Source organism: Lathyrus oleraceus, chromosome 4, assembly GCF_024323335.1.
Source record: "Lathyrus oleraceus cultivar Zhongwan6 chromosome 4, CAAS_Psat_ZW6_1.0, whole genome shotgun sequence".
In the NCBI taxonomy this organism is placed as follows: domain Eukaryota; kingdom Viridiplantae; phylum Streptophyta; class Magnoliopsida; order Fabales; family Fabaceae; genus Lathyrus; species Lathyrus oleraceus.
Window position 1 is genome coordinate 24,439,024 of NC_066582.1, and position 13,065 is coordinate 24,452,088.

At 32.7% G+C, this 13,065-nt stretch overlaps 1 protein-coding gene across 1 annotated transcript; it reads right to left on the reverse strand.

The window, feature by feature from the left end:
- Positions 1 to 9,400: 9,400 nt before the first annotated feature.
- LOC127138530 (flavonoid 3-O-glucosyltransferase) lies at positions 9,401 to 10,997 on the reverse strand. Its single transcript, XM_051064999.1, has 2 exons — positions 10,460 to 10,997; positions 9,401 to 10,383 (listed from the first exon to the last, which is right to left on the reverse strand). The coding sequence occupies exons 1-2, from the start codon at positions 10,947 to 10,949 to the stop codon at positions 9,530 to 9,532; spliced, it is 1,344 nt and encodes a 447-aa protein (XP_050920956.1). The 5' UTR covers positions 10,950 to 10,997; the 3' UTR covers positions 9,401 to 9,529.
- Positions 10,998 to 13,065: the final 2,068 nt, after the last annotated feature.

Below are 13,065 nucleotides of genomic sequence, written 5' to 3' on the forward strand. Positions count from 1 at the left end.
TGCAAATAATACCTCAGTTCCTTGAAATTTTCGTGTGATGAATGTTATGATGTGCATGAATGCATGAATGCAACAATCACAAGTAAGGGATCACACACTAGGCAAACAAACAAAGGTCAAGGGATGAATCAAGTCATTGTCAAGATCAATCATCCATTTTGGTGGATTATGTTTTACACCTTATCGACACCCAAGTTCCATTGATATTGACAAGACTTGATTGGGTCAACCAAGAATCAAGGGTTTGTTGTAAGTCACGAGCATGAAGTCTGGGTAAGAACCATCCCAAGGGAGTGAACTAAGGATAAAAACCTATAGATCATGTTCTAAAAAGTTCCCAGAGTCTTAATTCCATCTATCGGATATTACAGGTTAGGATGACTGACTCATCAACCCATAATATTCTCAAGAGAAACTCGTCTGAGTGTAGTATCGCGTAACAACTGTTATCAAGTCTACACTTGACCAGTCTCCCCACTACGTCCTAAATAGGCCAAGATGGGGTAAATGTTCTACGGTCCTCAGCTTCTCAAACCCCAAATTAGAGATAGTAATGCCTAACCACAAATACTTGTGTGATATTTCCAAATCCAAAAGGGTCTCCACTGAGCAGATGGGTCTCAAGCCAACTTGTTAAGGACTACTCCGCACAAGTCGAACATGACTATAACATCCTCCTATCTTAATTGCACTCAAGTTCGGGTTAGAACTTATCTCACCACTCAGAGATTACCAAGCACAACAAGCAAATTATATCACACAAACAAATATATCCACACATCAAATACACAATTATATACACACACAAAAGTAGGATAAACCCATTGGAGACTACTCCCTAGCAGAGTCTCTACTTAATTTTTGTGCCGGTAAATTCATGATCATCAAGCTATGGATAAGCTAGACATCAAATAACAAGAATCGTCGCCGCGCTTTTATTGTTTCCAAGGGAAAAGTACTAACAAAACCCAAAAGATAAGAAGTTTTTAAATCAAAACTAATAAAATGCCATAGCTTACAGGTAAGGGGGTTGGTTACACAAAGGGAATGTGTTAGCACCCAAAATGTCCTAGGTACTCCTAAGGAGCCCTTTTTTGTGCATATGTATTTTGTACAAATGTTGTTTGCAAACAAATAGAATGGGGGGATGAGAAAAGAATTCATTAATTATATTTTTGTGTTTGACAAGACCTTCGGACTTTTGCCTACGTACCAACATAAAAATGAGGGATCAAAACCTCGTAGTTCGTGGTATAAATTTCAAAGTGGAAGTATTGCTTTTAAACAAAAATTTAAGTTTGAAAGGCACAAAGGCCTAAAATGGTTTGAATGGGTTAATTCTTTTTGGCTTTATGAAAATTTTAAGTCAAATATAGTTAGGTATATTTACAAAGTTGATTGAGAAAAGAAGTTGGAAAATGCAATGGAATAAGGCCAAAGTTTCTAATTTGCAATATGGTCTAAGTTTAGAAAACAAACACAAGCATAGAAGATTTTAAAAACAAGAGGGAGAGATTTTGAAATTAAAGAAGTGGGAAGGAGATGAAGAGACTAATCCTAAGCAAAAATTTAAAAGTTAAAGTTGGAAAGATCTGACCAATGGACTGCAATCCAATAGACAAGAGTGTCATATAGAAATCCAAATTCCCTTGTACATTATAATCAAGCAACAAACAATGCACAATATATCAACTTGAAGAGCAAGGCATCAAATAAAGATAGCCACATCCAAGCTTAGCAACTCCATGATCTTCTTCAAATTTGCCCATGTAGCAGATGAATTCCACAATGCCACAAGTCACAGGTTCAAAATAACAACTTCACAATGATCATGTTGCAGATGAACTCAAATGGATCTTCAATGATGTATCAGATGAAGTTTCAAATTACAAGCACTTGGTTACATGAAAGTTGGCATTGACCAAGTCCTTTGCATAAGGAATGTTGCCTAAATTCTAAGTCCAATAGTCTTAGATTAAACCAACAGTCCACACAAGGTGTTTTTTAGGGTTTTTTGTTCTTATTATGTACATTAATGGTCAAAGACCACACAATCAAACACAATATACACAAACAACATATATCACAAAATATGGTCCAAGTGGACAAAGTAAAAATAACATTAAAATAAGCAATTAGAATGGTATGAATAATGGCAAATGAATAAGGCTTAAAAAATAAAGTGCATTAAAGTAAATGACTTGAAATTAAATGTTAGTTGTTAATGAGTTAGAAGTCAGTATTGCTTTTGTTTTGCTTTTGTTTTAAGTCATTCTTTGGAGAACACTCAACCCACTTATCACAAGCATAGATCCTTGAACCAAGACATCTTCCAAAGGAAGGAAAAAAGGCCAAGTTTCCACACAATACCATGAAAGATGAGAGACTTACAATCTCACTAACTAGAATGCTATGCCTTTTGTGTCAAAATTTAGCGCTATGTTAAGCAATCGTAATTGGACTTATGTAGAAGTCACAACTATTTGAAACCGGGCAATAGAATTTTGATGTTAATGCATGTTAGAGACATAGTTTAATGGACTATGCTCATGAAACATACCACACACAAAAAGAATATGCAAAAGTGGTGGCCTAATCTCATCCATACTTATGTTGATTTTACAATCAACTAGCCTTAGGATATAGAGATATCATAGGACCATAACATGAATGCATAAAGAAGGGGAATGAGACGAAGAGGGAGGGGAGGTAGATCAAACTCAAATTGGACAAAGGAGGATTTTTACCAAATTAAGATCATTCATTCATTTTGGGAGATGAAATATACATTCCATCAATCCCCTAAATCCAATGATCTTAACCTAGCAAAGTTAAATCAACTTTGACCAAGGCCCAACAACACAAGTCAAACTTACAAAGTCAATCAAAATGGCTCAACACAATTATTTGGCATTTATTCAATTAAAAATAATAAAAATAATGCATTAATTTAAATATGGTTTGTCAAATTCCTAAAACCTCATCAAAACACCACAGAAATGGCCATGAGATTTATCATAGGTCAAACAAGGTCAAAGGACCTTGGAGAAAAAATTTCAGAATTTTTGGAAACTTAAAAGTCTTTTTAATCAATTAAAAATAATCACAAAATCAATTAAATTATTAAAAATATTAATAATAATCCAAAAAATAATTTTAATTTAGAATATGAAAGAGAATTTTATTTAAATTTTTTTGGTGAAACTCTCATATTTTTTGGATCAATATTAAAATTAATATGAATTAATAAAAATCAAAGGAATAAAATGAAAATACAAAAAAACGTGGACCACTTGATCTCCCTCATTAATTGAGGTGGCAGATCAAGTAGACACAAACGCGCGTTCCATGATGGAACTCAGCCAGCGCGCCACACAAGTGGTAATCAAAACCAACGCCTGTGATTAAAATATTTTAAATGAAATCAATGGCTTTGAACCATGCCACATCTCTGCTGGAGCCAAAGGCCGATCACCTTCTCAGGCGAACCTCGCCGGACTGGTTCAATCATCACCATGATTAAAATGAAAAAGGAGGACATGATCTAAAAGAAAAAATGGCGTAGAGGATGAATTTGACCTCAATTTTAACTAACTCCAAATTTATAGAAAGATATGGGGAGTTGGATCTTGAGGTGTGTCAATTGAGTTGCTTCAATTTGACCTCAAAGCAACTCAATCTTCTTGCCTACATTGGTAGGACTTCAAACAACCAAAGATCCAAGAGAACTGAGTGAGAATCGAAGAGAAGAAAAAATCTAAAAAATACCTTCAATGTTGTGCAGAACTTGATCCTTCTTGCTTCAATTCTTGTTTGATCTTACTCCAATAGCTTGCAGAAGTGGATTAGGATTGGTACAAAGCTTTGGATCCCGGAGTTTTTGAATCTCCAAACAGTGAGATTCAAACTCATTTTTCAAGTGAAAATTATCAGGTTTTCCTTTGAATTGTGAGGGTTTGAAGAGTGGAGGAAAAGCTGGCACACAGGGGTTCTTTGAAATGAGCTCAGAGGGTCTCTATTTATAGCAAATTCAAGTGTTATTTGCACACTTGCAATTTCTTCCAAATTTGGCAATGTCATGTTCAAGCTTGCATGGACGTGTACAGGCCCATGAAGCAATGCACTAAGATCCAAAATCAACTGAAATGAGGTCTGAATCAAGCTTGATTGGCAAGGCAATGTGAAATGATCATTTGAAGTTTTGATTTTACCAATTGATGCAGGCCTGTTAACACCATGCGCAACCCTAACAAACTTGATCCAAAATGAATTAATTATGACTCTTTGGAAATCTTAGATCAAGAGGAACAACTCTTATGTTGAACACTTTTCCATTTGGAACTTGGATCATGGTGAATTTTGAGGTGGAAGTTTGGAAATTTCAACATGTTGAAAAAATTTCTAAGTGTCAAGTCATATACTTCAATGTTCCACCTTACTAAACTTTTTATGTGAGCTCCAAATGAGAACATGCCTTCATAAAAGTTGTAGATCTTTAAAAGAAATTCAAAATGGTCACCAATTTGACATCATTTGGATTTAGAATGAGAGAGTTATGCATTTTTGAAGTTGAGGAAAATCACTTGTTCAATGGTATTGGTCCAAAATGACCTATAATGTATCCTCATATCACATGCTCATAAAAGATGATTTAGCTCTCACTCCAAACATAAAAGTTGAATTATAAATCTTGATTTTAATTGTGCAACTTGGAAATATTTCATCTCATAAACATTGAGCAAGTCATGGCCTTGGGAAGTTGACTTTCAAATTAGGGTTTAGACAAAATGACCTATAATGTTTCAACATAGAAAATGACTTTCCAAGCCAAATTATCTCTAGAACTCAACATGAAAGTTATTTGGAATGTCATTTAGAGTAACTTTGCTCTTCGGATAATTTTCATATGATGAAAATTGTAGGAGATAGGGTCTAGGGAGACCCAGTTTTGATCAGATGAATTCATCTGGCCAACCACCATCAACCAACTTGCTAACTTGTAATTCTCTTGAATTTTTAGGCTCATGGGAGATCAAATATGCATAAAATGATGAAATTTGAAGTGTCCCTTAAGTAATTTTTATCAATTGGTGAAGAAGCTTGTTGAAGAAGTTACTCAAGATACCCAGATGAACTAGAGTTTCCAAGGCAAACCAATTCCAAACTCTTGAAGAATAATTGATCAAAATAACATGTAGAGATCATTGGGACTCATATATGATGCTTAGGGACATTGTGGATCACTCCTTGTTTGTGCTCTTAGCAATGAGGTTTTCAAACCCTAGATGTGAACATGATGGATCAATGGTGATCATTACCTACAAAAGAGTTAGGCAAATGCAAAGACATATTTTTGGTATTTTGGTTAGTAAAATGATAATATACAAGTATGATACAATCACATGGTGCTTGGTGATCTCTGCCAAAATAAACCCAATGAGAGAGGGGTAAGGAGGATACCAAGGTATGATCCCAATGCTAATGCATATGATGAGATAGCATGAGGGATCTTAGGGTCAAAATTGGGGTATTACAATCCCCACTTTTGTTCGGAAAAAAAAGGATTTGTTCATCTGAAGTATAGTAAGGCCTAATGTCCTTAGAGTCCTTAGGCACGACAGAATGAGAAACCATTATCTTTTTTCTCCTAAGAAAAAAAAAGAACAAAAAGAAATCACTACCACTGTCACAATGGTCAAAGGGATGATTGTAATCCTCAAATTCTATAGCTATATTCAAACCTAAACCTTATTCCAACCCTTTTCTTACAGTCCTTACTTGCAACTACTATAAAAGGAAGGGAAAGAAAAAGTTCATACCTAAGAGAGTTGTAAACGAGAAATCAAGGGTCTGTAGAGAACCTAAGCAGTTCAAAAGAGCTTGCAGAAGTCGTGAGAATAAAATGGAGCAAGAAAGTGAAAGGAGAACGCTTTTATAAGGGAGTTACAACCACAAGGAACCTTTTAGCTGAGGGAATCACTTACCATTTAAAATTTTGCCTTCAGTTGAGGGACTCACCTATCATTTAAAAGGTCGCCTTCAGCTGAGTAACTCTCCCCAAGCTGAGGGACTCGCCTACCATTTAAAAGGCTAACTTTAGCTGAGGGACTCATCCCAATTTAAGGGATTCACCACCTGTCTAAAAGGATCATGTCCCAAACCAGTGGACATGTCTCTTATCAAAAGGCTCACCTTAGACCGCGAGATAAAACATGATTTTTTTTAAAAAATATTTTTCCTTTTACAATCCCTCGTGCATGAGGGATTATGTAGTGTTATATTTGTGAGGGTCCCAAATAAGGGCGATACAAAGGTTGCCATACCTTAAGGTGTCGCCTTGACGCTACCTCTATGTAGTGTGGGGGCTTTCCGTCATGATAAGACACATATACAATGCCAATATTTCTCCACCAGTCATTGAGACTAAGTCATACCACGACTCCCGAGTCAATAGTTTCCCCCAGTCAAGAGGGATCGGTTACCACTTCTTAGGGTTTACTAAACCCTAGGCCCAAGAACCTCTATAAATACCTCTTCCTTAATAAAAGAAAGGGATATCATAAACTCAACCATTATAAAGCATAATACAAAGCATTTCACTTCATGTGATCTAGCCTCTCTCACCATCATAAACATCACCATACAAGATCTCTCGTCGCCGCAGGCAAGCCCTAACCACCCTAATTGTTATAAACCTACTAAGCATATGTGTATCCATTACCCTTGTAGGGATATCACACACACGTGTACTTTTTGACCACTACGAACATGTTACGACCTTCCAAGCATGCTCTCATGTTATGTTTCTTAGTACGATGATAATGATAAGGGCATGCATAAATGATTCTAAGACTAAGAACATGGAAATGATGGAAACATATATTAATATACATGTTTACATGCAAAGAAGGTGGGTTCATTGACATACCTATAACTTCTCTGGAGTTTGTAGAGAAAATGTGTGAAAACCTTGATGTTTAAATGTGTGGTGATTAAACTCAAGTATGAACTTTTTTAAGACCTTCCTATTCTCTTGCATTTCCTTTTCGTGAACTTAGAAGCATGAAAATGGTGTAGAAAGTGTTTTAAGAGTTATTTAAAGTTTTGAGTTGAGTAATTGATGCATGCAATCATCCTCTCACTAAGCGGCCTTTTACCTTGCTAAGCAAGTTAGCGTGCTTCTGGATTATGTTGTTACACAAAACTCATTAATTAAGACTTGACTTGTGCCAAAGTGCACTTAACGAGAATTTCTTGTATTTTGTCATAAAGAGAGTTTTCAAAACTATAACTTGTGAAAAATTGATATAAAAATCTAACCTATTAACAAAAAAATTCAAAAATAGGTTAGGTTTCCACCCAATAAGCACTTCATTTAATGTCATTAGCTTGACGTTTTTAATGTTATGTTTCACCAATAATTTGAAAACATATCTCATGATCTTTGATCCTTACCTTCATTTGACCTTTGTCATTGCCCACTAGCATCCTTGCAGTCTTCATGAAGGGTCTTCACAATATAAGAGGTATATTCAGATCTTCCTCGACGTCTAACACCATGAAATCTATAGGAAATGAGAATTCGTCATCTATTAGTAATGTTGTCATGGTTGGTTATATCTGGATGTCACCGATCTTTTGAACTAACGTCAGTGGTATCAAATTTACGTAATACAAGTACATAAAACAAGTGAAGTTTTATCGCCATGTCTTTAAAAACTAACGTCAGTCCTCGAAAACGACATCATTTTGCTATCAACACAGAAGTGCAAGTGTTTTATCGTCTTCACAAAGATTGGTTATGTTTTAAAGACCGTTAAATAGTTATATGACTTTAAGAATGGTTTATCAAATGTTTTATTTTTAGTGAATATATAAAGTAAAATAACATAAAGTAAAATGAATTTTGGTGTTTAATAGTTGAAAAAACTTGTTAGGGTTAGACTTCATCAACCTATTCTCTTGTAATATTATTTATCCGTAATATGTAATTATAATCAATTATTAATATTATCGTCCATCCTTCTCATTGCAACTCATGTCCAAGACACTGGCATTAGATCAACCATATTACCTAAAAGACGGTCTCTCATCGTATTAACCAATAATACAACATTAAGCTCCGACAGTTCATACATATATTGAACCTAATTCTATATCTAGACTTTAACATATTCAATAGATAAAATACTTGGATCTAGTAGTGACTAGTACCTTTCGCATATCACGTCACACTATGAAAACGTGTTTTAGGTAGCTAATCTAAAACAAACATTAATAACGAAGATTTCATGAGTATTAAAGCTTAAGAAGAGTTACATAGAACGCCATGATCATGATCAATACATGAGCATTCAGAAGACTATATTTAAAACCAATAAAAGATAAATTAGCCACGCTTACTCATTGTAGCTTTACAATTAAGCCATGGAAGAAAGATGTTGAAAATCATATGTTGTTGATTCCTCAAGCAAGGCTTTTTCCCTCAATCTTCCTATCTTTTCCTCTCATGTTGTGTTTCTGGTATACAATAGACTTCTCTCACCCCCTATCGAGAAAACTACTCAATTACACCAAGTTATTTCTGACTAAACTGTCTGAACTCCTATTTATAGAGTCCTTTCTTTCCATTCTTGATAAGCTAGGTTCAGAGTTCTCTTAGCGTGTTTACTTTCTTCACCATTAAGTCATGCATGCTCATACTACAAGGGGTATTTACCGTCTTTCCTTGCTTAGCGCGTCTCAAAACTCCCTTAGTGAGCAAACATTTTTTTCCCTAAAGAAATTTAACCTTTAAGTCTCTTAACCGCCATACCTCGCTAAGCACATTTGATATCATGCCAAGTGAATTTGTTGCTTAGTTTTGAAGTTAGTTGACTTTGAAGAAACCTTTTGCCACCTTAGCTCGCTTAGCAAGGTCTTGTTCTTTGCTAAGCAGGCCTCAGTTCTTGAATGATGCTTTTATCTTTTTTGATGTTTTTCTTGATTCTTTTTACTTGTAAGTTAGTAAATACACGGTAAAAAGTTCATACATTCATTTTCTTACGTTTTCTGATAAATTGAGATTTTTTATATTGATTGAAAAATAAGTCAATAAATACTTATATTTTTAGCACTTATTAAAAATCTCATCATTTAAGCTAACATAATGTAGTTTATAAAGACAATCTTTTAAAAATTAAGATAAGTAGGTTAAAATCATCCATATTAATATCTATTATAATACTTTTTATTTATTGCAGACAACATAATTTAATTAATCTTTTTTTCTAATATGATATGTAACATGAATATAACTAACATTTCAAAATTACTTCTACAAATTGATTCTAAATAACGCATTCAATAGCTACTATTATTCTATTCTAAAAACTCTCTAAAAGTTAATATAACAATTACAAAATTTGTTCATGGTGAAAATTGTTTATTCATAAGATAATAATTCTAGAGGTGATACATATTCATTTAGTGAAGAAAGTGACAACTTTGTATTAGTGAAATTTGAACAACCCTAAATAATGTTAAAAACTTAACTAGTGATAATTTGTATCAAAGTGTTGAGATTCTTAGCAGAGTTACCATTTTCTCCAACAGCTTTCAATGCAGACTCTTTAAGTTTCACTATCTTCTCCCGCATAATCCTCCCTTTCTCACTTGTCATGGTTACTTCCAAACCTTTCAAAATCGATTCTTTACTCAAAACTCCATTATCAACTCTCACACCAATCTCCCAAACACTTTCTATCATTCTTGCATTCATCTTCTGATCTCCGAAAAATGGTCTACTAATCATTGGCACGCCACCAACAATACAATCCAACACCGAATTCCAACCAGAATGCGTCAAACAAACACCAACCGATGAATGTTTAAGGACTTCCATTTGAGGAGCCCATGCAACAATTTTTCCTCTTGTTCTTGTCCTTTCTATAAACCCCTTCGGAAATTGTTCCTCTGGATTACCCCTAAAGGCCCAGAGAAACGGAAATCCACATTCTTCTAAAGACTCCGCCAATGCAGCGAGTTCGTGAGGCGGAGGTATTATCGAACTTCCAAAGCTTATATACACTACTGAGTATTTCTCGTGTTTGTTCAACCATTCTAAACAACCATGTTCATCGGAAATCGTACGTTGTGGTGTTGTCAAGATAAAAGGACCAACATTAAGTAACAATTTGAACTTGGAATTCAACTCATTCTCTATAATAGAGTGTATTGTGGAAAATGAGTTTATAGTAACTGCAGTTGCTCGTGGTAAAGCTTGTCCCATTTTGTGTAACATTGTTCCAAAAGGTCCATTAATATCATCTATTACCCCTTCCGGCAAATCAAAAGCTTCTAGCTCAGGAAAACCAGGTAGAAAATTGGCTTTTTTGACATCATCTAGTACCATACAAGAAAAAAAATCAAATCAAATTCTTATAAATGGTAGATTAGTTAACAAAATATTGATACATACCTTTATTGTTTCCTATTCTTTCTCTGATAAGATCTGTATAGAAATGTGTTAGAAGAGCGTGAGGTCCAGCAGTCCAAACAGGAACCCATTTGGCATTCATCTCATGAGCAAGATCAGCACCAAACCAATAGAAAGCATCAGTAACAAAACAAGTAATCTTCTTTCCTGTCTCTTTCACAGCTTCATCTACAACACTCTTATAATTCTCTGGCAACGCCTTAATGAAGAGAAAAATCGGTTCAAGTGGATGCCCGGAAGGTACGTATCCTTCCGGTAAACCATCAGGAACATCATAATGTTTAATATTAGGAAGATGGAACTCATTTGAACTAGAAAATAGGGTTGCATTTGATTTCTCTGTGCTGAAGAATGAAAAAGTGACATTGGGAGCTTCTTCGGCAATTTTTGTCACAAGGCTAAGAAGTGGAGCTGCGTGTGTGCCATATGGGAATGCTAAAACAGCAACATGTAGTGATTTTTCAACATTCATATTTGGTAGTGATTGGTTTGTGAAGAAGTGAAAAATATAGCATGAATATTTATAAAAAAATGTTATTTCAGTGACAAGTGAAAAAGAAGACGTGGGTTAAACATAGCCTTCAAAAACTAGTGGTTTGTTTTTATTTTAGCCCTACCACAATTATTCATATAATGAACAATATTTTTCTCTTTGGAAGAAATTGAATACACCAATTTGTGTCCATTACTTTCACCAACCAAAGAGGGATGAAAAAATTAATTGGCCATTACACTGTTTAGCACCTGTCATCATAAATTCAATTACCACCCGACAACAAGGAGCCCATCATTTGTCGTAAACACTGAACAATATATATATATATATATATATATATATATATATATATATATATATATATATATATATATATATATATATATATATATATATATTCATTTTCATATGAAAAATATGAATTATAGTAATTCAAAATTCAATACGAAAGATATGAGATCTAATTAAATATTATTTATATTAAAAATTTAATTTGATATTTTACAAATTTTTGTAAAAGTTTATTTACCACTCGAATTCAAATATTTGATTATTTTTTTTGTTAAACTTTGATACACAATAGTATATTTTTTTTATTCAAAAAGAAGTGTGCCATTAGCATCGATATGCTCATAAAAAGGTTTCCAAAAAGAACATATAATACATAATATGATGTAAGAGTTTTTAATTGACTTGTCCATCTAATTAAAAATGATTAAAGAAATATTAATATTAAGAAATAACATATTTGAAAAGAGATAATCATTTAATTAGTAGGCAAATACTTAATTCGCAATAAAAAAAACATTTAATGCAGTATTTTATTGTTTAACTCTGTTCAATTCAAATTGTAGAGATCTGTCAAAAAAATTCAAATTTAGTATTTTGAAATTATTATATATATATATATTGAAATCAGAACATTAAAATCAAAGACTCTATTGAAAAAATTTAATTCTATTAAAATGACAACATTATGTAATGCAATCTCATCCTACAAGAGGTATTTACCACCTTTCCTGTTTAGCAGTCAGCAAACATTTTCTTTGTCGTGAAGTAATTTAAGAGTTAAATCTCGATAAGCGCACTTGATATTGTGCTAAGTAAATTTTGTTACTTAGTTTGAAGTTACTTAATTTAGAAGAAACCTTTTGTCACCTTAGCTCGCTTAGGAAGGTCGCATTCTTGGCTAAGCGAACCTCAGTGTTGTTTGAATGATGTTTTGTTTTTTCAGTACTTGTCTCGGTAGTTACTCTATATCCGTTTTCTTTAAATATCGTTTTAAAAAATATATATATTTTTAATTATTATCGATAAAGTTTAAAGTAGTATTAATTGTATTTTTTATCAAAATTACTTTTAGATAATTATTATATATAGAGAAAAAAAAGTTAAATAAATACAATAAATAATTAAGGGTGTTATATGTAATACGAAAATTATTATTTAAAAAGTAATAATAATGATTAATTTTTTTATAGATATAAAAAGTAAAAATATGACACTTAAAAAAGAACGGAGGAAGTATTAATAAATATTTCATCTGTTTCTTTCTAAGTATTAAGTATTTTTTTACACATATCATGAAAACGGATCATTAAACAATAATTCTTTTTTTTTCTAACATCCTTAATTATTTATTATATTTATTTTGTTTTGTTTCTCTTTGTAATAATTATTTATGGGAAATTTTGACAAAAATACAGTTAGTACTATCTTGAACTTTGCAAGTAACAACTAAAAATATATAATTTTTTTTCAAAAAACTAATACTTAAAAAATCATATAAACGCTTTCTCACGTTTCCTAATAAATTGTGATTTTTTTATTGATCGCAAAATAAATTAATAAATACTTATTTATTGTATTTTGCATATTTTTCGTACTTATCAACAACCTCGTTATTTAAACTTTTTTTTTTAAAAATCCAAACTCATTTAACAATCTTCATATATTATATGTTGTTGTTTTTTATAATGTATCTTTTAAAAATTAAGTAAGTTATGATTATACATATCTATTATAATATTTTTTTGGTTTATTTAGACAACATAATTTAATTAATCTTCTTTTAATATGATATGTGACATGA

What these genes read in the sequence shown, in the direction of transcription:
- LOC127138530 (XM_051064999.1), bottom strand. Translation starts at nt 10,949, where the DNA reads ATGAATGTTGAAAAATCACTACATGTTGCTGTTTTAGCATTCCCATAT. An exon ending in AAGAATAGGAAACAATAAAG is followed by an intron (nt 10,384 to 10,459) that starts GTATGTATCAAT and finishes GTATGGTACTAG; the next exon opens with ATGATGTCAAAAAAGCCAAT.